At 40.7% G+C, this 25914-nt stretch overlaps 1 protein-coding gene and 1 pseudogene across 1 annotated transcript; one reads left to right on the top strand and one right to left on the bottom strand.

Annotated features, from left to right (window-relative positions):
- Window positions 1-19333, top strand: LOC141785557 (integrin alpha-M-like). The gene is made up of 30 exons (XM_074663913.1): window positions 1-179; window positions 4488-4590; window positions 4708-4805; window positions 5081-5151; window positions 5251-5368; window positions 6788-6915; window positions 8733-8875; window positions 9245-9392; window positions 9592-9742; window positions 9907-9980; window positions 10075-10192; window positions 12019-12155; window positions 12255-12401; window positions 13452-13667; window positions 13769-13902; window positions 14005-14147; window positions 14233-14387; window positions 14488-14613; window positions 14766-14839; window positions 15118-15259; window positions 15353-15451; window positions 15531-15610; window positions 15693-15779; window positions 15873-15942; window positions 16041-16139; window positions 17420-17500; window positions 17634-17744; window positions 17831-17944; window positions 18450-18560; window positions 18652-19333. Exons 1-30 carry the CDS (start codon window positions 143-145, stop codon window positions 18745-18747), a joined length of 3411 nt encoding a protein of 1136 aa, XP_074520014.1. The 5' UTR covers window positions 1-142; the 3' UTR covers window positions 18748-19333.
- A 194-nt stretch (window positions 19334-19527) lies between these two features.
- LOC141785485 (transmembrane protease serine 9-like) lies at window positions 19528-25786 on the bottom strand (annotated as a pseudogene).
- Between the last annotated feature and the right edge of the window lie 128 nt (window positions 25787-25914).

Below are 25914 nucleotides of genomic sequence, written 5' to 3'. Positions count from 1 at the left end.
TGATTTCTGCATTTTGTTCTCGACATCACACCTCCTTGACAGTTTTTCGTGGCAGAAATAGATACCGGGTCAAAATTTGAGAGTAAATGTGCCTGAGCTCAGGGGAAACAGATTCACATTGTTTTCTTATGGGAGCATCATTATGTCGTGGATCATTCCTGCCTCCGTGTTACTGACAGGTAAGACAAGTTGGTTCCTTTTCTTTGAACTGTTTTATTTATGTGAAAAATGTCTCCATCAGCTTTTCATTATAATAACAATGTAGAAAAGCAGTTTAACTCTTAGTTTCTTGTTTATAAATCACATTTACAGATGAGATTAACTTTCAGGTTTTACGTTACAAAAGTTACAAAAGTTTGAAATAAACCATCAACCTGCAAGACTCTGATAACAAAAACTCTGTCGTGGTCGCTGGTTTGACCGCTAGTTACAACCTTCTGCCGCCGAATGAAGGTTAAAAAATCAAATAAAAATTCTTTGAAAATGCTTGAAAAACTCATTAGAAGCTACAACGAAAAGGAGGGAGACTTTAAAACAAGTTTTGCAGCCCAGGTAACCGCTTTGTGGCAACGACCACAACTATGAATATCAGCCCTACAGCTCTCAGAGATGTCAAAAACAGAGCATGGTGTGTCTGTGCTGCCTGTTTTTTCTTTTATTCATTTTGATTTAAAGAGACAGTGCATGTTACTGAACATCATGTAAATATGACAGAGTTAGCAACGAGGCTAATTTTCTGTAGTTTCCAGAAGGTTGAATAGAAAATACAGATAAAACAGTACATCCTGATGGCATAACAATTAAACACAATAAGCTCCCAAAATGTCACCTCTATAAAAAATTGCATATGAATAAATCAATCAATAAAAGTAAATAAAATAATAAATTAAATATAAATAAATGTTGAAATAGTTAAATAAGAATGATTAAAAAAAATGAATCAATTAAATAAAAATGAATAAATACGAATAAATGGATAAATTAAATGAAAATAAAAAATGATGAAAAAGTTAATTAAAAACAAGAAAAAAATAATAATTATTCAATTAATTGAATCAATTAATTAAAATTACACATAAATAAATTTGAATTTATTCATTAAATTAAAGTAATTAATAAGAAGAGATGAATCAATTAAATAAAAATAAATAAATACGAATAAATGGATAAATTATAAAAATAAAAAAATGATGAAAAAGTTAATTAAAAACCAGAAATTAACTGAATCAATTAAATAAAATTACACAAATAAATATGAGTTAATAAATTTAATAAATTTAATAAAAATAAAATAATGAAATAAAATACAAGGATTCATTTTATTTTATTTAATGAGATAAAGTTTAGGCTTAATGTGGAGGTCAGCTGGTTTGTTTACATGCAGACATATACATTAGTATAGAGCTTTAAAAAAAAAAAGAAGACAAAACTCTGTTATTTAAAGTTTTGCTTAAGAACACAACTTATGAGAAAATTCAATCAATTCTCAAAAACCATGCCAGAAGCCGAAGTAAAACTGTAACATAAATAAATAATCGAAAGGAAAAGAAGAACTTGGGGGTTTTACAACAGTTTCGGTGTCTTTTTTTTTTTTTTGCATCTAGAAAAGAAAACTACAAAAAAAAAAAAGCCTACTTTGTGATTTTGTACCAGGCTCCTGGCACTGACCAATAAAGAGGAACCAGTGTAATGAATGACCATAAAAGGTGCTAATCTAGGCTGCACAGATCTATCAGAGGGAGTTCATGTATTGCATGTCATCTCACCCATTTATGAATCCAAACCTTGTAGCTTTTTATTTAAACAGCATGAGGAAGTAATTAGTGAGTGTACCGTGCTGCCCACTCACAGAAAATCTCACGATGTGACCAAAAAAGGGAAAAGGGGAACGCTTATAACATGTAACAGAAATCACTTAGTGTAGGAAATCCTGCAGAGATCAAAAATAGATGAAAAACCTCCTACGTGATGCTGCTACTTTCATTTTTACTGTTTGCTCTGTGAATGTGCGGATGTTTTTTTCTGCTCTTTAAAAAATAAAAGGAATATTAAACAGAAATAAAGTAAAAATAAAAGCAGCTTACTGAGAGCACAATGTGTTGTAAAGTGAGTTAAACATGAGACAAAGTTTCCTCTTCAGATCAGGGATGACTTTTACTCTGGCTCCCCCTACTGGTGTAATCAGAGAAGACGCCAGTAGAAATGTACAAGTAGTTACGTTGCTTAAATTGTACTTAATTACAAGTAAAAGTACAAAGTATATTTCTCAAAATCTACTCAGAGTATTGATTACTTTTTAACGAGGGATGTTTTATTGCGTTGTCAGTAGCAGGAAGTCAGATTGATGATGGATGTTTCCTCTGTAGATATCAGTAAACGATCACACTTCATGTTCAAACATTACTTCATCACATCTCTGCCATAATCACCAAAGGAAAATACATTTTTGAAAACTCATTCAACCCACAAAACAGTTTGGGCTCATTTTTGATTGTTTAGCATCGTATGACTGAGTAATAAACTTGGTTAAACTTTGCAGATATGTTGCTGTGTTAAGCCACAAGTGGAAACAAATTTTGGATCATTGCAAAAAAAATCTATTTCAGAAAACATTTCAGATTCTGTAATCTGTATATCTGTAAAAAAAATAAAAATATTGATGATGCATGCACACGCAGCATTTTGGCTAGAAAAACGTGTTTCCAGTGTTGCAAAAAATTCTGTGACCAGTCATAAGTCACGACCCTATTGCTCTTTGCATGATGCTCCAATGGTGTGTGTTTAGAATAGAATAGAATAGAGTAGAATAGAATATGTCTGTATTGTCCATCAAAGTGGAAAATTGGCTTTGGCTCACCAACACGAGACAGACAGCAGAATACAAAAGAATGTCATACATAAAAACATATATGAGACACAATATTAAGGTTGAGGTAAAACAAGATCTAGTTAAATAAATTAATAAAACACATTATTAAAACAGTTCAGGTCATTTTGTGGATTTGTCACTTAGTCCTATTTAAGATGGTGGTAGCATTTGGTATATAAGACTTTTTAAAAAAAACCTCTGGCCAGAGGAACTCTATAGCGCCTCCCAGACCTCAGAGGCTTAAACTGACAGGACAGGCTGTCAGCCAGGATTCTCTGGGCTTTCCTCCTCATCCTGTCAGTGTAAGTGTCAGCCAGAGGCCTCTGAGGTTGTCCCACAATTTTACCAGCCATTTTTACTATTTTGTTTAGCTTTCCCTTGCACTTGCAGCTCAAGTGACCAAACCAAGCTGAGTTGAGTTCACAAGCTGTAGAATCTGCAGACTGACTCCAAGACAGCTTAATTTTCTGAGAAGACCAATTTTCTGTGAGCATTGCTTAAAAATAAAATCTGTGTTGTCAGAGAAACTAAAGTGGCGGTCGAGAACTGTTCCAAGATATTAAAAAGTGTCCACATTTTCAGCAAGCTAACACCAAGTAAAACTGGCTCTGTTGGCAGTTTTTGCTGTGTGTGAAAAACTAGCTCCTTTGTTTTAGACACATTGATTTCAATTTGGCTCTCAAGACACCAAGCTTCAAGGGCCTTCGTGTGTGCAAGATAGGAGGCCTCACCAGACGGATCAGATTTCTGTATCAGGCCAATCAAGGCCATGTCATCTGCATATTTAATCAATTTAAAAAATTTTTTTTCAACATTCTTTTTTATTGAATTTTTGGCATAAGGTGAGCAGAAATTTACCATCTGTTACAATGAACATGCATATAACCCCCCCCCCCCCCAAAAAAAGTGCCAAATCTGCATTAAGTTTTTCATGATAAGAGAGAAAAAAGAAAAATAAATAAATAAATGAATAAATAAAATAAGGTAAGATAAATAATAATAATAGTAATAATAATTAAAAAAAAAAAATCAATAAAATATTTAAAATATTTAGAAAAAAGGAAAAGAAAATAATAAGCTATATACACATACATACAATCAATTTAAAATTTAACATTTTAAAGTTTGAGAGTTTGACAGCAAGATACAAGAGGAATACTCGAAAAACTATCTAAGACGCTAACGCTAAGAGGGACAGGAATCCGACTCCTTTTCTCCCTCTGTACATGAAAAACTCCTCCAGGTGTGACCATGGGAACTTGTTGAGTATCAACTCTGTTGTGTTGGTATTTCACCTCCAGACATCTGTATTTCCATTGGCGGAGTTTTCCTTTCCCTGCGTCATTGGCGTGGTTATGATCGGACAGCCTGATTGGCTAAAATATGCAGATGGAAGGATTTAATATCGTTTCAGACGGTGGGCGTACCAAGTGGGCACACTTGAAAAAAAGGTGTTATGAAAGTACAAGTTCCAAAAAAATCTACTTAATTACAGTAACTTGAGTATTTGTATTTCGTTATTTCCACCCACACAAAAGGTCAAGAAATCTTTCTTCCACAGCTGATCAGGGTTCATTTTAAGTTGCTCAAATTCATCCTGATCTCCTCTTCTCCTCAGTGATAAAAGCCGCTCTCTGTTTTAACATCGACCCCGGGGCCTGGAGGACCCTGAGCAGCAATGCAGCAGGTTTTGGATACCAGGTTGTGCAGAGACAGTCTGAGTGAGTCAAACAGAGCTTGTAGTGGATTCACACCCCACGTTTATCTTCAACTTCACTTCCTCTTTCAGACTTACTAAAGCACTTATGCTCGTTTGATTCTGCTTCGTTTCCCCTCAGCTTTCTGGTCAGTGCTCCTCTTGAACAATACTCTCACAGAGACAGAGGTCAGATATACAAGTGCGACACCGATTCCTGCATTCAACTTCCACTTTCACGTAAGTAACTTCTTCTATTTAATTCTCAGACTTCAGCTCAGAATTATTCAGAGGAGAACGTCTGGTGCACCAATGTTTATTTCTGAAAACAGAGTTACAAAACGAGGCCGCTCATGAGATGCAGAGAAGTGAAAGTGCTGAACTGGGTCAGTTTGAAAAGGAAATACGTGCAACAAGCATAAAAGTGGACACAGGCCCTGATAGTATAGCTGTGAAAACCCAACTGAGGACAAGGGTTGTAAATTCCCAACAGTCTGTAACTCTTTCTGATGCAGTTCCAGGATTTGCCGTCAACATGTCCCTTGGTTTGACGATGACGAGTGATCCCATTACACAAAACACGTTGGTGAGTGAGAAAACTGCAGATGATGTCAGAGGGTTAAGATGTTTGTTGTGTGCAGGAACAGACGTTACTCGTAACCAATCATGGTCGGTCTTTTTTCAGGCCTGTGGACCAACCATCCCCAAAGACTGTCGAAGTATCACCATGTACAACGGTGTATGCTTCCAGATCAACACCAACAGTGAAGTCTTTGGAAGTCCATTCCCCTCCACCGCTCCTGGTAAATACTGTTAACACTGTTGCCTCACAGCATGAAGGTTCCTGGTTCGAGTCCCCATCCAGGCAGGGCTGAAGAGTCTGTGTAAATGAACGTTTGTCTGTCTTTACCTGTGATAGTCTGAGCCGCGCCTTACGCCCAATCACAGCTGAGATAGACTCCAGCCTGTCCATCAAGATTACAGATGTGTATGTTAGTTTGGCTCATTTCTTGAAACAGACAAACCAGTTCAGCCAGCCTCCACCTCCACAGGGTCCAGGACTGAGCTTCTTCAGCAGTCTGTTCAGTCTCTGTCTCCTGGATCCTGTCTGCTCACAGCAGGTGAAGCTCTTCCAATGTGGCCTTAATGTCTGGTGTTAGCTCTGTTAGCCATGTCTGTGAATAGCATGATGCTACTCTGCCCTCTGGTATTCCCTCTGTTTCTGGGTTAGCACGGCTAGCTCGTCCATCTTATTGGAGATAGATCTTACGTTCCCAATAACGATGGATGGAAGGACAGGTCCATGTCGTCACTTCTTAGCTCACACCTGAGAACCAGCACGTTGTCCTCACCTCCTTCTCCTCACCTTGTGGGGAAACATCTGGCCTAGCACCAGTTAGCACTGACATGCTACAGGCTGCTAACAGCTGATTTGACATGTAAACAATGCAGCCATGGTTACATGTAGGATCTCCAGACAAACACAGGAGCAAAAATAGTCGAAATATCACTGAAGACAAAACCAGTTTGGTGTCCACGACCAACAAATGAGCCAAACAAAGTAATGACCCGCTCCAAACTCAAAGACGACCTTGGATGACCTGGCAGGTTCTGTCCAAGATTGTAAAAATATGAAGATACGGATGAGAATCAGTGGTCAGAGGGTGAGGAGGGTGAGGACAGCGACAGGTGAAGAAGTGTTAGTTGTGAAACTCCAGGTTTATTTACAGCACTGTAGGCCTCATATAATTTTCCTTTTTTTGTTTATGTGTTTATATTACAGTACATTGGGCTCCAGGGCTTTATTCATTTTCTTTTTACGCCGATGTAGGGAGGTTACTTTGTGTGTGGAGATCATAAAGGTTACAATTTCCTTGGCAGTATAAGAGTAATGTGTGATGTTTTATATAATTGTTTTCTGTAAGCTAGACAACAATGAGTACAGTATCCAGTGCCATTGAAGGACCCGTTCAAAAAATGAGTGACTATGAATGACTGGCAATTTATATGGGAAAGGAATTTAGTTTTGAAGCAAGAGTGAACAGTTTTAGGACAGAAATGAGCTGTGATGTTTTGCTGAGCTGAAAGACTGTTTTGCCAAATGATCTTAGAGTTTTGAGAATTCAATTTCTGTTTCAAGAAATGAGCCAAACCACAGGAGAAAAACTGTTATGAACATGGGACCATCAGAATTCGCACTAATTGTCTTTTCGTTTTGACAGAGTGTCAGATCGAGGCAGACATCACGTTCCTGATGGACGGCTCAGGCAGCGTAGATGCTCAAGACTTCCTAACAATGAAAAATTTTGTGCTTGAAGTAATCAGTAATTTCCAGAATTCAGATACACAGGTACGCCAAATTCCTCTATCATCTTGCTTTTACTTCAGTGTTCTTTGAAGTCTGTACCTGCTGAGTAAGTCACTGAAAGGCCAACAGAGAAAGTGAAGACACTGCACCATGTACAGTGGGGAAAATAAGTGTTGAACATGTCAATTTTTTCTCGTCACATTTATTTCCAAAGCTGCAATTCAAACTAAATTTCTCCCAGACATTGGTATTAACTCAAATAATCCACACATGAATAGAAATCCCAACGTTCAGGTCCATAAATAATGATTATGGTGAATTAAGTACGATAACACAGAAAAAAAGTATTGAACACACCATGGAAAGGCTGAATACTTTGGACAGGAAATGCACCATACCACCTGAAATCTGTCAGTAATTATTACTTGAACTTCCAATTAGTGCAAACCAACATCAGCTGGGCTAGAGCAAATTGATGGTCCTATAAAAAAGGTGTTTTTTTCACCAAGCAGTTAAGTAGCACACACCTCATGATGGGTAAAGGCAAAGAGCTCTCTGAAGACATTCACAACCTGATTGTTGCTCAGCATCAGAATGGAACTGGTTACAGACTTATATCAAAGCACCTGAATATTCCAGTCAGCACCGTTGGGGCCATTATTCACAAGTGGAAGAAGCACCACCTTACCATCAACAGGCCACGCACAGGAGCTCCTTGAAGATTTCTGACCAGGGAGTCAGAAAGATAGTCAGAAGAGGACTCAACCAGCCAAGGACCACCCTGAAAGTGCTCCAGAAAGACTTGGAGGCAGCAGGTACAATTGTTACAGAGAAAACAATAGGCAATGCACTCCACCACCATGGCCTCTAGGGACGTTCAGCCCACAAGACTCCATTCCTGAAGAAAAGGCATGTTGAAGCTGGTTTAAAGTTTGCTAAACAGCATCTTGACAAGCCTGTAGAATACTGGGAGAATGTTGTCTGGTCAGATGAGACCAAAACTGAACTTTTGGGCTGTCATACTACAGACCATGTTTGGAGGAGAAATGGCTCTGCACATCAGCCAAAAAACACTACACCAACAGTGAAGTTTGGAGGTGGAAGCATCATGGCATGGGGTTGTTTCTCATCTCATGGTGTTGGCAAACTTCATATAACTGACGGAGCAATGAATGGAGCCATGTATGGGGAAATTCTTGATCTGAATCTGCTGCCATCCACCAGGATGATGAAGATGAGACGTGGCTGGACCTTCCAGCAGGACAACCATCCAAAGCACACGGCAAAGTTGACTCTCAGATGGTTTCAAAAAAAGAAAATCAATCTGTTAGAACGGCCTAGTCAATCACCTGACTTTAATCCAACTGAACATTTGTGGAAAGAAGTAAAGAAAAGGGTTCACCAGAGGGCACCAAAGAATATTCCAGATTTAAAGACAATCTGTGCAGAGGAATGGGCCAAAATCACACCTGAGCAGTGTGGGCCATTAGTTCAAACATACAAGAAGCTTCTGGAAGCTGTCATTGCAAACAAAGGCTTCTCCACTAAGTATTAGATGAGTCTCAGTTAGCGTCTTCAATACTTTTTTCCTGTGTTATCGTACTTAATTCACCATAATCATTATTTATGGACCTGAACGTTGTGATTTCTTTTCATGTGTGGATTATTTGAGTTAATACCAATGTCTGGGAGAAATTTTGTTTGAATTGCAGCTTTGGAAATAAATGTGATGAGAAAAAAGTTGATGCTTTCAATTTTTTTCCCCACCGTATCTGTCTTGAAAGCCTCACTGATTTTTTTTCCTTTATTGTACATTTTCTTTTCAACACATTAAAATGTGCACCTCTTCTTTTTTGCAGTTTGCCATCGCCCAGTTCTCCCGTGGATTTCAAATCCATTCTTTGTTAAAAAAACAAGATGTTTCAGCATGGAGAAGGTCAATCAATGACATAAGACAACTCGATGGAGCAACTTATACAGGGACTGCTATCAACCGTGTTGTGTGAGTTCATTCATGGCACAGATGTCAACAAACCTTATGCTTATGTTTTAATGCAGACATGAAGTGAATTTCTAATTCTCTTTAATTCAACCATCAAACAGTCTCCATGAAGCATCTGTATCTGATAGATTCTAAAGTGCAAGTTTTCTATCATGAAATCTGTATTTCACACATTTTTGATGGAAAAATATTTTTGTGTTATAAATCTGTGATCAAAGACAAAGGTATTCCTTTGTAGATGAATATAAAGTATCTGCCATTTTTTTTTTTTTTGTTCGTTTGTTTTCAGTAGTAATTTTTTATGTCATTGTCTTATTTTTATAAAATTACTTAATCGTCGAACTCTCTATTTTCTCTTTCATTCTTCAGCCGAGAGATCTTCAGAGGGTCTGGGGCAAGGGCAGGAGTGAGGAAAGTTCTGATCGTCATCACAGATGGAGAAGCTAACGGTGGTGATAACTTGCAAACTGCTGCTGCTTCTGCAGAATCACAAAAAATTGTGCGGTTTGCAATTGGGGTAAGTTATGATTACAGTTTTTCAGCATTACATACAAATTATAACTAAATAAAATAATCAGTATAAAGCAATAAACGATCAAACAACTACAGCTGTCTGACACACGGCTCACAAAAGCTACTCATGGTGTAACTGAAGTCAGTATTTAAAATAAAAGGTACGTTTGCAACATTTTCAAGTTGTTTTCTGAACATCGTAGGTCGGGAATGCATTTGATAAAATCAATGCAAGACAACAATTGGACACGATTGCATCTTCACCGGCAGCAGACCACGTGTTTAAGGCGGATAACTTTAAAGACCTCGATAAAATAAGGGACAGCTTACAGGAGAAGATCTTCTCTATCGAAGGTATGGATGTAAAGCAATCTCAAGTTTAGCTAAACTGAACACTGTGATTCTTGTTCTAAAATGTACACAAATTAAAATCCAATAACAAAAATAATTAAATGGAAGTTTGGACATTCAGTACACAGCCTTGCTGCTGACATGCTCATTTCTGTTGCTTTTCACAGGCTCTCAAACCTCAGGAGAGACACTGAAGAAAGAAATGTCTCAAGGTGGATTCAGTGCAGCGTATGCTGAGAGTGTAAATAGAATCATCATTCTTTACTTTTAATTTCACCTTTATCGTTTGTTCTGTGTTAATGACATTTTTTCGACGTCTCTCTCTTCATCTAAAGGAAATAAAGATGGGTGTTGTTGGTGTAAACACATGGAAGGGAGGCTTTGAGAGTTACAGAACCAGTGGCCAGTTCCTATACTCCTATGAGCCTCCTATGGTGTCGGATAGTTACCTTGGTAAGTAAGTCGATAAACTACATACAATTTCAAAAAATCATTGAAAGGTGAATAAAGAATCAGAAGTCAACATCTGAAGAGTGTTTGCAGGACTTGTGACTCGCCTTGATTGTAATCCGCACTTTTAAATGAGATTATCAGCACCAATATTACAGGTTATTAGGGGCTCGGGCTTCGGACGAGCTCCTCTCCTCCACAGCAAGCTAATGCTCTCCCGTTAGTCGCTTTTTTTTACTTCTTCATCTTCCGGACAAAATTTTGGCTTGCTACTCCTCCTAGGTCTTTGAGAAAAACCCCACAAATTATACATCAAAACGTGCCGCTTGATCAGGAATGGTGTGCTGTGACTTTTTTCACAATTTCGCCAAATTTTGGCCGGCTTATTCATGAAAAATGGCGAAAAATCTCTCATAAGGAATGAATGGGAACCTAGGACTCTCTCGCTCTCTCTTCCCCAAATTTCCAATAACTTTAAGATGCTAATACTTTGGCATACTTCCACTTACAGGCACCATTTTTGCTTTCAAATGTTCACTGATCTTTCGGCTGTTGGGGTATGAATTTACTTTTACATATCTTTTACAGTTTTTGAGATTTTACTGTTTAAGCAACATAAACTTTTTCATTTTTGCCCTGAAACCTCAGCTCCTGCAGTGCGGAATTTCTTCAGCTAGAGTGGGAGAGGCTGCTTATGACAGGTTGCAGCGTGCTCGAACGAATCGTCATAACTTCCAAAAACTTCACTGTAGAAAAGTAAAAAGTACATTAAAACGTTCACCGACTTCTCCTGCTTCTTACAAAGGGAGTATTTTGCCAAAAAATCGTACTGTTTTGCCAAAAAATGCCCCAGTGTGAGAGAAACCCTAATTTTTCTATGATCTGCAGTAATGTTAAAAATCTGACCTATATTTCTCATCAACTTCATTCCTAACTACATTTGTAGATCGCCCGCCTCCCCTCAATTTTAATCCTACAGACTTGGGAAGCACATCATTGTGTTCATCAGAGTCTCTAAATGCCCACAATATTTTTGTTTTTCTTCTAGCCCTTAGGGTTTCAGCATAAATCCAGGTTTTTTGGACCTATGTCTAGCCCAATACTCCTGCTTTAGATCAATGGACACAACACTGCAGCGAAGCGCGCTTTATTGTGCATGAGGTTATTTGACACCTATTGAGTCAGAAATAAGAAATGTTAAAAAGTGTTTTGCAATGTCAGTCCAAAACTAGCTCTGGTGACATCAATGTTTCTGAACTATTTCATGAATGCAAAAAGTCCAGCTTCCTAGCTTGCAGATTGATTTGATCTAAGTCTCTATGACAACACCACGCTGATCTGCTAAAAACAATTTCTGTGATTAATTTTGTAGTGATAGTGAACACTGGAGCCTAACTGTCAGACAGAAAAAGGACAGGAGAGAGAGAGATAGAGCATGAGCTAAAGGCTAAAATGGCTAAACTGTTTGTGCTAATGTTGACTCCAACCAGCAGTCAGCAGTTATTCTGCAGTGGTCTGTTCAAACTTGAGAGTCGATCAATAAAATGAAGAGTGAGGTTACGTTATTACATGTCTGGCTGCCTATAGCACTACATATGGATGGCTAGTAAACTACTGTACCAACTGACAGTTTGCTTGTTGTCATGTTAGCCTACGGATAAGTCGTGGCACTGGGCTGCTAGTAGCGCTACAAATAGCCGGCTACTTACGTAACTGTACTGCAATCACATTAAAACAGATCCTCTTCTTAGCATCTTTAGATATGTTAGCTCCACAGGGTGTAATGTCTTTGCACATCCCTTAGCATGTATTTGACTCTTGATTTGCAGGTTACTCTATAGCGGTTGCTAAAACCAGGAATGGGTTACTGACCATCGTTGGAGCTCCCAGGTACGAACACCGAGGAGCTGTGATGGTAGTTCAAAGAAATCGACCCATCAAAATGATCGACCTCTATCAGTGGCAGGTGTGTTTACTGCTGAGATAAAAAGATCTCTGCTAAATAAAAAGATAAACCTTTTTAACCTTGATCACACCCTTTGTTGATGAATTTCTGCTCTCACAGTTTCAAAGCGGGGAATATTTCGGGGCGGAGGTTTGTGCGATGAATCTGGATCGCGACGCCTACACTGATCTGATTCTCATATCAGCCCCGATGTACCTAGACGATGACAGCGAGGGGAGAGTTTATGTTTGCCGCCTCTCTGGTTTGGTGAATGTCTTTTATTTTGTTCCTCTAAACACATCAATTACACTTAAATTGTTTTAATTTTGTATAAACCAAGGGTCTTCAACCTGCGGCTCTGGAGCCTCATGTGGCTCTTTGACTCCTTAGTAGCAGCTCCTTGTAGCTTTAAAAAATGATATTTAAATAAATAATTTTATTTTTCTTACAGAGGGTATTGATGATTAAAGACACTGACACTAAATAAAATCCTGTGTTAACATTTTGTTGAACTAAAACTTCATCCAATATGTCAATTAAGTCTGCCAGCACTCTACTCCAGCCCCTTCAAGATCAAGAGCCCACTAACTTACTCCATATGTGATCAAAAAGTATTCTTTCAAAAAATTTGAAATTTTTGCAATTTATGAAATTTTGTTCTTTGTATTTTTTTTTGCAAATCATTTTTTTTTTGAATTTTCAAATTGTTTAAAATTTCTTTTTTTTTTGCAAGTTTTCATCATTGTTGTTAATTTTTGTAAATAGTTTATATTTAAGATTTTCTGAATTTTTGCAAATTTTTAAGTTAAAAAAATTCTTTAAAAATTTTGGCAATTTTTAAAACATTTTACTTTTTGCAAGTTTTTTGGAATACTGCAATTTTTTTAATAGTAAAATTTATCCAATTTTTTTTTTTTGCAAATTTGTTATGTTTCCAATTTATAGATTTTGTGAAAAAAAAAATTGAAAACTTCTTAAGTTTTTTTATTTTTTATTTTTATTTTTGCCAATTTGGGAAATTTTAAGATTTCTGGACATTTTTGCAAATTTATTAAAAATGAAAATTGAAGATATTACATGTACAATTTCATTTATTAAAAAAACCTCCTCGTTAAGATAATTATATCCTGGATATTAGCTATTTTTAGAGTTTTATACACTTTTAAGTCGTTATTGTGAAGCTAACGTAGATTTTGTGGCTCCTGAACAACTTAAATCCAGGTTAGCTAAGGAAAAATGGCTCCTATGAAAGTAAAGGTTGCAGACCCCTGGTTTAAACCATTCAAACGTTGATTTACACCCTGATTCTTTCCCCAGAACGTGGACTGTCACTTAGATTCTCCATCAATACTGAGAGGGGCTGCACCCAACAAAGGACGGTTTGGGTCGTCTCTTGCTGTACTGCCCGATCTAAACGGAGACGGTTTCAACGATTTGGCCGTCGGAGCTCCTTTAGAAGACGACAATCAAGGCAGCATCTACATCTTCCACGGAGAGGGGGGATTAAGAGGAATCAACACTGGCTTCTCACAGGTGAGCAGGGTCAAAAAGACACACGAGACGTATGTTGTAGAGGTCTTAAAAAGTCTGGTTACAAGTTTGTGTCAAATGAAACTGGCTCTGTCCCCACTTAGAGAATTGCTGGCTCTGAAGTCAGAAAAGGGCTGATGTTCTTTGGCGTATCGATCAGTCAGTCGTCTTTTGACCACAGCGGAGACGGGCTGCCTGACTTAGCGGTGGGTTCAAAGGGCACAGTTATTCTACTCAGGTAAAACTCTCCCATCACACGCGACCATTCGCTCTAACCCTCGGCTCTTGGTGTTTCAGGGTTTGAATCAGGCAGATGTTTTCTTGCTTCGTCTATTTGCAGATCAAAGCCAATCGTAATGGTGGAAGCCTCGGTGACATACAACCCGAAACAAATCTCAACTCAAAACCCAGACTGCACAACACCTTTACGAAGCAGAGCTAAAGTCTGCTTCACAATGACCAGACACCTGAGGGTCACATCAGGTAGCTGATCCCCTTCGATTCTTCTCAGAGCTCAAATACCTCCACGTGTTCATGACTAACTTCACAATCAATGCTTATCTTTCAGCTAAAGCAAATATCAACTTCACTTTCACGCTGGATGCCACACGCAAGGCACCACACAACCGAGCTTACATCAGTGATAAAAAGCAAGAGGAGAGCAGATCACTGACTCTGACTCTACAAAGGCCCGTTTGTGAGAACATTGACTTCTTTATTAAGGTGAGCTGTTGGACATCAGAAGTGGAAGTCTGGTAAATCCTGGTTCATCTGCGCATTATCAGCAGAGTAAGTATTTCTCGATGACTTCCTCTTCCTGCAGGCTTGTCCTGAAGATGCTCTGAACGAACTACGCAATGAACTCAAATTCACCTTTGAGGGTTCGCCCTCCAGCAGTGGACTCAGCCCAAGTCTGGCTCAGCAGGCCCAGACAACAGGTTTTCATCCTGTAAGTGATATTTTAAGACCAATCAGGCGTTTGTCTATAGGTGTGTTTGAACAACTCGTAGCAAGCGGCGTTCGCTTGACGTGACATCCGTTTGTAGGAACAGGAACAGAAATTAACAGAAGTTTTGGTTCTCCTCCTGATCTCTTCAACAGTTGGGCTTTGAGATCAACTGTGGCACTGACGGAAAATGCGTCGACAGATTGATTTTGGATTTCAACTTTACCAGGTGAGTTGCAGAAGTAATAGTTGAGGCCTGGGTCACAGAGGTTTGTTAAAAGGGTGCATATTATGATTTGTTTGTGCAGGACAAGCTTGTCTTAAAAATAAAGGATGCATTGGTGGATAAGGAAAACACCTTGGACATTGGACCTCTTCAGGCTGAAACTGTTGCTAACTTTGAGGCCAACATTGGACAAAAGCGTCTGCTAAATGAAACTGTAGAACTGTAGTTCTGCTTTCCTCTTCCTCTGACTTCACTCTTCTCTTCTCTCTGTAATTCATCAGATCCTCAGAGATTCGAGTCGGCATTGATGAACTGTTGAATGTCACCGTCTCAATGAAAAATACTGAGGAAAACTCCTACAACACTTACGTCACTCTCACATATCCAGCTGGGGTCTCGTACAGAAAGTTTACCATTCTGCAGGTGAGGCACCAGTGTCACATTCATAAGTTCAAACCAGGTTGGTACAGGGATGCTGATTCTTTAAAAAATGCTTCTCAAAATCTTTTTTTTCAGGGAAGCATTGAATGCAATTCCTTGGACAGTGAAGATGGTATATCCCGGGGAAAGACTGAGTGCACTGTCGACCAGCCCATCTTCAAAAGCAACGCAGAGGTTTGTGCTTGTGAAGATGATCTCAACTCACTGTTGCAAATAAAAGATTTCTAATTTCTCTCATTTGTTTCACTCTTAGGCTCTTTTCATCATCTCCTATGGGATTGAAACCAATAGTCAACTTGGGGACGAAATTCATGTCACTGCAAATGCTACGAGGTAAAAAAAAAGTGAAAATGTGATGGTGTGTTTGTGCACGATATTTCTGTTTCCACTCAATAAATGATTAAACCTCTTGTAGCGGGAATCAGGAACACTCGCCTGGAAGTGAACTCTACAGAAAGAAAGATATTGCTGTGAAATACAGTATCTTTGCTTCCATTGACAGGTTTGTCCATTATAATAATCAATAAAATACATAAGTGATCTTCAGAATTTTAAGCTAATATCTAAAAAATAAATATTGAATTGATCTGTTTAGTACCCTCAACTACAACAACTTCTCTTTTGGAAAGAATGATCTGCAGAAACCAGTCCAACAATCCATTGTGGTAAAATATTTTATCAAACAACAATACCAGCAAATCTTTTTCAGATTCCTTTGTTGGGTTTCATACATTCACCTCTTTCTCTCCCTCCCCTCTCGTAGGTCAGTAATGATAACAGAGATGTGAATTACACTGTAGTGATCAAGGTGCCGATGAAGCTCGGGGATAAAAACATCTGGGTGGATTCAAGCAGTTTTATGGTAAGACAGGAATGAACTGACTCCTAAAAACCTCGCTGATAGATACCCTGAGCTTGTTATATGATATCATTGAAGATAAGTGTGTCCTCTTGCCACAGTCCCTGTAATTTTCAGCATGGTCGTGTTTGGGTGGTTTTCACCTGACTTTAGTGATTAAGGTCCCTTATGCTGGTTTCACCTCCACTGGCCAAGTATGTGTGTTGTTTCCTGCTTAGTCACATGACCAGCTGCATGGAACTCTCAATCAGTGTGTACGGAACTCTCAATCAGTGTGTACGGAACTCTCAATCAGTGTGCACAGAACTCTCAATCAGTGTGCACGGAACTCTCAATCATTGTGACATCATCACCAACTGCTGCCCTCTCAGGAGTGAAATTGACTGAAGCTTTGAAAATCTCCTCATAGATGCCACAATTTTGAACAAATCTCTCAGAAAATCAGATATTTTTGTAGTAAATTTTGTCAGGAATCCATCCATGTAGTTTTTAAAGCTGTACCACTTTTACTTTTTTGTGTAGAAGCCTAACTGCTGCAGCTTGTGTGGAGCTGGATCCTCCTCTCCCATTTATTCTAATAGAGGGGGCTTAAAGGGCGTCTTTGGGGATCACTGACTTTGAGGCATCGTCATTTGAAAACTGTTTAAGAGACAACAAATTCCTACATAGCTTTTGTAAAGCAGGGTCCACTCTGTCATCTGAGAGAGTTTCAAGCCAATACCATTTATGGCCTAGGAGAAGATCATTTTTGTTGAGGCACCAAAAATTGGTTTAATTTTCTTTTGTGAGGCAAATTGCCAGCTTCCTGTTTGAGATAGGATAAAGATGTCTGTCTATAATTTGTGCATCTCAGTGAAACAAACATTTTGACACTGGTTTGATCTCTCTGCAACATTCCCCTTGCCCATGAGAGCTGTTTTAATGTGCCTAGGTGGCACTAGAGAGCTCGTTTTGGTATACTAGGGGTCAGTTTTTGAATTATATGGAATATTTTGTCAAATCTGAGGTGTGTGCCAATTTTGGTGAGTTTGAGAGCATGTTGGGGGGATCTTCTGGTCTCTTAGTGTTACCTTTTTTTATTTTATGTGACTTTGTATATGGAAAAGTGAAAGAACAGTACTTCACTTTGTCATGTATTGTTGTACTTCAATATATTTGACGTATTTTTTTAACCTTTTTTTTTATATCAGGTAAAATATGCGTGGCATTAGTGATGGTGTTACTATTTGTATTGATAATGTTTTAAGGTTAAGATAAACTGAATTATATCAAATGTATTCCAGATCCAAGATTGCCACAGAGACAGAGATGAGCTGCCTCAGAAGAAAGATTTTGTCACTGAAATAAAAAAAACGAAGATAGTGGTGAGTAGATGAGTGAAAGTGAGCTCACTGTTTCACACTGTCCAACAAATGTGTCTTTGTAATGTGTTATATTTGATGCCACGTGGGTAAATACGTCTCTCTTTGCTTCCTCCTTTTCTTTAAATCCCATCAGGGCTGCTCTGTGGCCACATGTGGTGTGTTCAAGTGCAAAACATCAATGGGAAGACTTGACAAGAAAAAGTATGAAATCTCTGCCAACCTGAGCTCTGGGTGGATAGAACAGGTAAACCATCTGGAAATATTCTGCCTAGAGTGGTTGAATATCTTAAGACATTATTTAAATCAAATGAATCATTTGTTTTCAAACAGATAGGACTTAAGTCTGCCAAATTCCTCCTGACCAGCACAGCCACTCTGGACTACGACAGAAGCCACTTCATCTTCTTCTCAACAGGAAGCACTCACAACCCTCCTGTTCGCAAGGTGAGGACTAAAGGCCCATTCCCAAAAGTGCTTTTCAAATGATGTTACCGTCACTGCTCATATACTTCTATGCGCCCTTTATGTTGGCATTGCTGTTTACCAATACATCCACCAGGAGGGGCAGCACAGAGTTAAAAGTTCATGACAACAATAAACTCAGAAACAAACATGGTGACATAAAAGAAAAGAAAAGAAAAAGCGTTGTGGGAGCTGGTGGTCAGTGAGGCTGTTAAATACATTGATCCACCACTTAAGTCATATATCAGAAAGTAACGGCAAGACTGTCCCCGCAGTTTCCCCATGGTACTGCTCCATTTGGCCCATATCCGTAAGCTTTCTGGACACGGACATAAGGCTTTGTTCGTGTCCGTATTCCTATTCAGATCCAGATCCATATTTAACGTTGAGCATAAATGGGCCCTTAATATTTCTTTTCTCGTCTATCGTTTAAAAAAAAAAGAAAATGGAGAAAATTTGATCCACATTCTTGAATTACATTAAACAGGTTGAGGCAGAAGTGGAGGTGTATCCTGAACCAGATTTCACTAAAGAGATTGTTGGAGGGTCTCTGGGAGGACTGGCTCTACTGGCTTTACTCACTGCTGGCCTGTATAAGGTAAAACTGCAATCACAAATATTAATGATTTTTTTTTTCTCGAATGAATGGTGTTAGATTTCATCCAACATATTTTGCTTTCTGCTCTTAGGCGGGATTTTTTAAGAGTAAATACCAGCAGATGAAAGAGGGCGGGGAAGAAGCAGGAAGTCCAGATGCTGATGCAGATGCAGCCGCACCTGAATAATGAGCCGCGATGCCTCGCAGACAGATCTAGTGAGAAGTGAGGTTATCATATAGAGTGCAGTGCATGATGACTGCAGAACAGTAAAGAGATAAAATGTTTGCACATTTTCAGCCGTCATCTCTGATTGTTTTTCTCTGGTAGCATTATTCCTCCTCACACCAAAGATAGTTGCTTTTTTATTTTTGCGAGCTGCATATTGAATGTTGTATAGTTTGTGTACAGAGTGAAAATGTTGAACCTGCTGAATTCTGTTTTTTTTTGTAATCACATGATGTTGTACTGTAAAACTGCTAGAATACATCTGATGTCTTGCTTGCTACAAAGCGCTGATGTGAAAGCAGCTTAAACTGGTCGTACGAATTTCTGTGTTGGGACTACATCCCATCATGGACAATACTAATCAATGTGTTAGGGTTAGGGTTAGAAAGAAAGACTTTTTATGCTTCATCAGTATTTATTAATAAGAAAGTGTTTTGACAGTTTGGCAACATTGAACTTCATTATTGACACATTTAGGAATAGGAAAGGCAACAGTACAGTGGAATAGTTTAACCAAGGTCATAAAACCATTCTGGAAAGGTTCGTGAATAATACATAATTTATAAAATATTAAATTAAAACTGTAAACTTTGAGGTTTTTCATTGTGTGACATTTCCTTCAGCTTTACATAAATATTTTAGCTGCATTTACAGTAAACAAATGAGGCAGTAAAGAATCCGTTAAGTTGTTCCAATACTTGACCTTGAGTTCTGCCGTCCCCGCTGATAGGAAACCTAACATTATGACCACAGGAACATTGTTGCTATGGGGACAGTGAAAGAGAGGAACAAGGACATTGAGAAACTTGGTGCATTTCCTGTTGCTGCTGGTGTCAACATGTCACCAACTGTCTCCTTCAAAAAGGACCCGAATCTCGAGGTTTTTGCGAAGACCTGAACATCTGCACGGACCGATTTACTTCCACTCATTGATACAACAGCCGCCTGGAACCAAGATGAGTCGGACCTGCAGAGAAGAGGGGCTCCTTCATCTCCCTGCAAAAACCACAAGATTGATTATGAGTGAGGTCACGACACAGCTTTAATATGACAGCCACTGAATGAGGTTGTCTAAAACACTGAGGGATTGTATAAGTGTTTTATTACTTGTTGAAGAGCCATTGAGTAAGTGCAGATGTTCTCAGAATCAGTGTCACTTCCACAGCTTGCAACTTGAGTTTCAAAGTCTCGAAGACCTGTGCCAGCTTTATCAGCAGAGAGAAAATGACATTTAATCACACGAAAACACATATGACCGATTGTTATCTATGCACTAACCACTACAAAGTTTATGTGTCGGACAAGTTCGTTACATTTGACTTTACCTTTGTTGTTGCCCCATCCGGGAACCCAGCACTGACTTCCAATAGGAAAGGTTCTTGCATTGGTGATGTCCATACACACAGGCTGGATGTGATCCATGTAGTTGACTGATTTTCCGAGCTCCAGCAGTGCAACGTTGGAGCTGGGCATTTTGCTTACAGTGATGTTCAAGATGCTGAGGGACATCTCAAACTCTTCAGAGTCATTTTCACGTTGGTGACCAACAAGCGCTGTCCACTCGCTGGCATTTGTATTGGACCTGTTGATGCATATGAAGCACGGTATCACATTTTGCACTCTGTGACATCTGAAATGGACAATGGTTTGCGATGCTTTTGCACTCACGTGGAGAAACATTGAGCAGAGGTAAGGATAAAGTTGTCTGCAATAAGAGTTCCTGCACAGGCATAGACCCCATTTCTTTGGAGGCTGACAATCCAGGGCCATGTTCCTCCAGGTACAGGCCCACTGTCACCTACAGCCCGACTATTCATGGGAGCTTGGCCACACACTGACCCTGTGTAAGACATTAATATTGGAAAAGGTAAATTGATTGAATAGAATAAAAAAATCATGCAGTCAATGAATAACAGAAGTAAATTTATATGTAAATTGATTACTTGACGGATGCCCCCCTTGAGATTTGTATCGTTTCGTTTTAAAAGGGGTCACAAAATTGTTCGAAACTCTTACTTGCAGGACTGGTTACAATACTTGGCGTAACTGGAGCTACAGGGGGGGGCAGGCCAGGACATGTGTAGCTGCTGTCAGCATCAGGTCCAGAGGAGGTGAAAGTGACAAAGCCTGGCTTGTCAGAGCTGATGTGGGAGTTGATCCAGGACTGGTAACGGGACACTCTGGAGTACACTCCTGGCAGATTGGGACGAGCACAGCCAAAACCAAAGCTCACCACCCCAGAGAGGACCCAGATGGAGTCCTTCTTAATCACCATAGGACCTCCAGAGTCACCCTGTGGGTTGGAGACATTGAGATCAGGCAAACATCACATGGTCTCTAAACAGTTGTACAAAACTAGAAATAAGGCAAGATGGATACCTGACAGGAGTCCTTGCCTCCAGCCAGAACTCCAGCACAGATCATGTTGTCTGTGACTGTGCCCACTCCATTCAGACAGTTACACTGTCGGTTTCCAATCACAGGCACTTGAACCTCTTGCAGAGTTTCAGGGAAGGGTAAAGACACTAAGGCGCAAGAAGAGGACAGAACATTCACACATCCAGCTGCTGCTAAACCAAGAGCCAAAGCATTTGCCATCATAGAATCTGACTCACCTCCTTCCTGAACATCACCCCAGCCAGTGACCCAGCTGTCAGTGCCACTGTTGAATTGACTGTCATCAGCTGCCAGACACACAGGCCTGATGTAGTCTGTGAACTGGACAGGTGAGGAGAGATGGAGCAGAGCAATGTCGTTGTCGCTGGTGTCGCTGTCATAGTTTGGATGCAGAATGATGCGGTCGAATCTCCTGGACACTTCATTTGGATTGTTTCCTTGCAGGTTCTGACGGCCGAGAGACACCCTCCATCTTCTGGTGTTTGTACTATATTGGATTTAACACATTGCATGGATTACAAGAGAATTTCTTATCAGACAAACATTGTCAGTTTAATCTTTGCTTGCAGAAATTAACCCACCTGGAGAAGCAGTGTGCAGCAGACATCACCCACTCTCTGTTGATGAGTGAACCGCCGCAAATATGTCTCCTAGATCTTTGAAGACTTACTTGCCAGGGCCAGCTTCCAGGTGATGCATCTTCACCACCAACTATTCTGTTATTCAGGGGTGTGATTCCACACACTAAAAATGAATGGGCACAGAGAATGGATCAATGGCAAAGCATGGTAGACTGACAATAACAAAGGGAGGATAGGGATATCGTACACAAAGAAACATAAAGCTTGGTCATTTTTTGTAATGTGTTGTAGCATCAACCTTAAACTTAAAATGGCATGGCATTGCAGGCACTTACAATCAGAACTTGAGGTTGTGGATAGGTCTGTGGTGATAATGGCTGGTGCAGCAGTAACAAAAGGATCAACAGGAGGTGGCAGGCCAGGACATGTGTAGCTGCTGTCAGCATCAGGTCCAGAGGAGGTGAAAGTGACAAAGCCTGGCTTGTCAGAGCTGATGTGGGAGTTGATCCAGGACTGGTAACGGGACACTCTGGAGTACACTCCTGGCAGGTTGGGACGAGCACAGCCAAAACCAAAGCTCACCACCCCAGAGAGGACCCAGATGGAGTCCTTCTTAATCACCATAGGACCTCCAGAGTCACCCTGTGGGTTGAAGGCATTAGGATAAGCCAACTGCACTTGGAATTTAAACACCTGTATAAAACTAGAAATAAGGCAAGATGGATACCTGACAGGAGTCCTTGCCTCCAGCCAGAACTCCAGCACAGATCATGTTGTCTGTGACTGTGCCCACTCCATTCAGGCAGTTACACTGTCGGTTTCCAAGAACGGGTACCTGCACCTCTTGCAGAGTTTCAGGGAAGGGTAATGACACTGGGGGAGCAAGAAGAGGACAGAACATTCACACATCCAGCTGCTGCTAAACCAAGAGCCCAAAGCATTTGCCATCATAGAATCTGACTCACCTCCTTCCTGAACATCACCCCAGCCAGTGACCCAGCTGTCAGTGCCACTGTTGAATTTACTGTCATCTGCCGCCAGACACACAGGCCTGATGTAGTCTGTGAACTGGACAGGTGAGGAGAGATGGAGCAGAGCAATGTCGTTGTCGCTGGTGTCGCTGTCATAGTTTGGATGCAGAATGATGCGGTCCACTCTTCTGGACACTTCATTTGGATTGTTTCCTTGAAGGTTCTGACGGCCGAGAGACACCCTCCATCTTCTGGTGTTTGTACTATATTGGATTTGATACATTGCATGGATTACAAGAGCATTGCTTTCAGACTTACACTGGTAAGGTTTATCTTTGCTTTGAGAAATTAACCCACCTGGAGAAGCAGTGTGCAGCAGACATCACCCACTCTCTGTTGATTAGCGAACCACCGCAAACATGTCTCCTAGATCTTTGAAGACTTACTTGCCAGGGCCAGCTTCCAGGTGGTGCATCTTCACCACCAACTATTCTGTTATTCAGCGGTGTGATTCCACACACTAAAATTACAGGGTAAAGAGGATGGATCAATGACAAAGCACAGTGGACTGACAATACCAATGGGGAGTTGAGGAAAACTTACACAAAGAAACATAAATGATGGACATTTTTGGTAATGTGTTGTAGCATCATCCTTAAACTTAAAATGGCATGGCATTGCAGGCACTTACAATCAGAACTTGAGGTTGTGGATAGGTCTGTGGTGATAATGGCTGGTGCAGCAGTAACAAAAGGATCAACCGGAGGTGGCAGGCCAGGACATGTGTAGCTGCTGTCAGCATCAGGTCCAGAGGAGGTGAAGGTGACAAAGCCTGGCTTATCAGAGCTGATGTGGGAGTTGATCCAGGACTGGTAACGGGACACTCTGGAGTACACTCCTGGCAGGTTGGGACGAGCACATCCAAAACCAAAGCTCACCACCCCAGAGAGGACCCAGATGGAGTCCTTCTTAATCACCATTGGACCTCCAGAGTCACCCTGTGGGTTGAATGCACATCGATGAGTCCTGGTGCACCCTGACACTAAACGTTTGTCTCTAATCAGGTATTAAGCAAGATGGATACCTGACAGGAGTCCTTGCCTCCAGCCAGAACTCCAGCACAGATCATGTTGTCTGTGACTGTGCCCACTCCATTCAGACAGTTACACTGTCGGTTTCCAAGAACTGGTACCTGCACCTCTTGCAGAGTTTCAGGGAAGGGTAAAGACACTGGGGGAGCAAAAAGAGGACAGAACATTCACACATCCAGCTGCTGATCTGTGAGTCACATGGCCCAAAGCATTTGCAATTGTAGAATCTGACTCACCTCCTTCCTGAACATCACCCCAGCCAGTGACCCAGCTGTCAGTGCCACTGTTGAATTTACTGTCATCTGCTGCCAGACACACAGGCCTGATGTAGTCTGTGAACTGGACAGGTGAGGAGAGATGGAGCAGAGCAATGTCGTTGTCGCTGGTGTCACTGTCATAGTTTGGATGCAGAATGATGCGGTCCACTCTCCTGGACACTTCATTTGGATTGTTTCCTTGAAGGTTCTGACGGCCGAGAGACACTCTCCATCTTCTGGTGTTTGTACTATATTGGATTTAACACATTGCATGGATTACAAGAGAATTTCTTATCAGACGAACATTGTCAGTTTAATCTTTGCTTTGAGAAATTAACCCACCTGGAGAAGCAGTGTGCAGCAGACATCACCCACTCTCTGTTGATTAGCGAACCGCCACAAACATGTCTCCTAGACCTTTGAAGACTTACTTGCCAGGGCCAGCTTCCAGGTGATGCATCTTCACCACCAACTATTCTGTTATTCAGGGGTGTGATTCCACACACTAAAAATGAATGGGCACAGAGAATGGATTTTTTACATGGCCCATCAAGGTCACATTACACATGGGGCGGTGTAGACAATCTGACACAAAGCAACGTTCATGATGGTGATTTTTAATAATGTGTTGTAGCATCAGAGGAATACTAAAAAAGGCATGGCATTGCAGACACTTACAATCAGCACTGGGGGTTAAGGATTGGATGTCAGTTGTTATGAAGCCTGGAGCAGCGGTACCAGAAGGAACAACAGGAGGTGGCAGGCCAGGACATGTGTAGATGCTGTCAGCATCAGGTCCAGAGGAGGTGAAGGTGACAAAGCCTGGCTTATCAGAGCTGATGTGGGAGTTGATCCAGGACTGGTAACGGGACACTCTGGAGTACACTCCTGGCAAGTTGGGACGAGCACAGCCAAAACCAAAGCTCACCACTCCAGAGAGGACCCAGATGGAGTCCTTCTTAATCACCATAGGACCTCCAGAGTCACCCTGTGGGTTGAATGCAGAGCCATGAGTCCTGGTGCACCCTGACACTAAACGTTTGTCTAATCAAGCATTTAGCAAGATGGATACCTGACAGGAGTCCTTGCCTCCAGCCAGAACTCCAGCACAGATCATGTTGTCTGTGACTGTGCCCACTCCATTCAGACAGTTACACTGTCGGTTTCCAAGAACTGGTACCTGCACCTCTTGCAGAGTTTCAGGGAAGGGTAATGACACTGAGGGTGCAAGAAGAAGAAAGACCGTTCACACATCCAGCTGCTGCTAAACCAAGAGCCCAAAGCATTTGCCATCATAGAATCTGACTCACCTCCTTCCTGGACATCACCCCAGCCAGTGACCCAGCTGTCAGTGCCACTGTTGAATTGACTGTCATCTGCTGCCAGACACACAGGCCTGATGTAGTCTGTGAACTGGACAGGTGAGGAGAGATGGAGCAGAGCAATGTCGTTGTCGCTGGTGTCGCTGTCATAGTTTGGATGCAGAATGATGCGGTCCACTCTCCTGGACACTTCATTTGGATTGTCCCCTTGCAGGTTCTGACGGCCGAGAGAAACCTGCCAATCACTTGGGTTGTCACTGAAGAGAAAATGAGAGAAATTCATTGGATTTAGAAGGAAGGTGAACCAGGAGCCTTGCAAACCACACACTGGAATGCATTTGTTTGAGCTACTCACCTGAAGAAGCAGTGTGCTGCAGTCATCACCCACTCTCTGTTGATGAGCGAACCGCCGCAAACATGTCTCCTAGATCTTTGAAGACTTACTTGCCAGGGCCAGCTTCCAAGTGGTGCATCTTCACCACCAACTATTCTGTTATTCAGGGGTGTGA

This window comes from Halichoeres trimaculatus, unplaced genomic scaffold (genome assembly GCF_033239565.1).
Source record: "Halichoeres trimaculatus isolate MK-OKI-2021-1 unplaced genomic scaffold, fHalTri1.1 fHalTri1_scaffold_23, whole genome shotgun sequence".
In the NCBI taxonomy this organism is placed as follows: Eukaryota; Metazoa; Chordata; class Actinopteri; order Labriformes; family Labridae; genus Halichoeres; species Halichoeres trimaculatus.
The sequence above is the reverse complement of the archived record's forward strand: the minus strand, read 5'-3'. Positions and strand labels throughout refer to the sequence as shown.

Coding starts and splice junctions, on each gene's coding strand:
- LOC141785557 (XM_074663913.1), top strand. CDS start 143: ATGTCGTGGATCATTCCTGCCTCCGTGTTACTGACAG. Junction 12,156..12,254: donor TCGACCTCTATCAGTGGCAG/GTGTGTTTACTG, acceptor CTGCTCTCACAG/TTTCAAAGCGGGGAATATTT. Junction 14,388..14,487: donor ACATTGACTTCTTTATTAAG/GTGAGCTGTTGG, acceptor CTCTTCCTGCAG/GCTTGTCCTGAAGATGCTCT.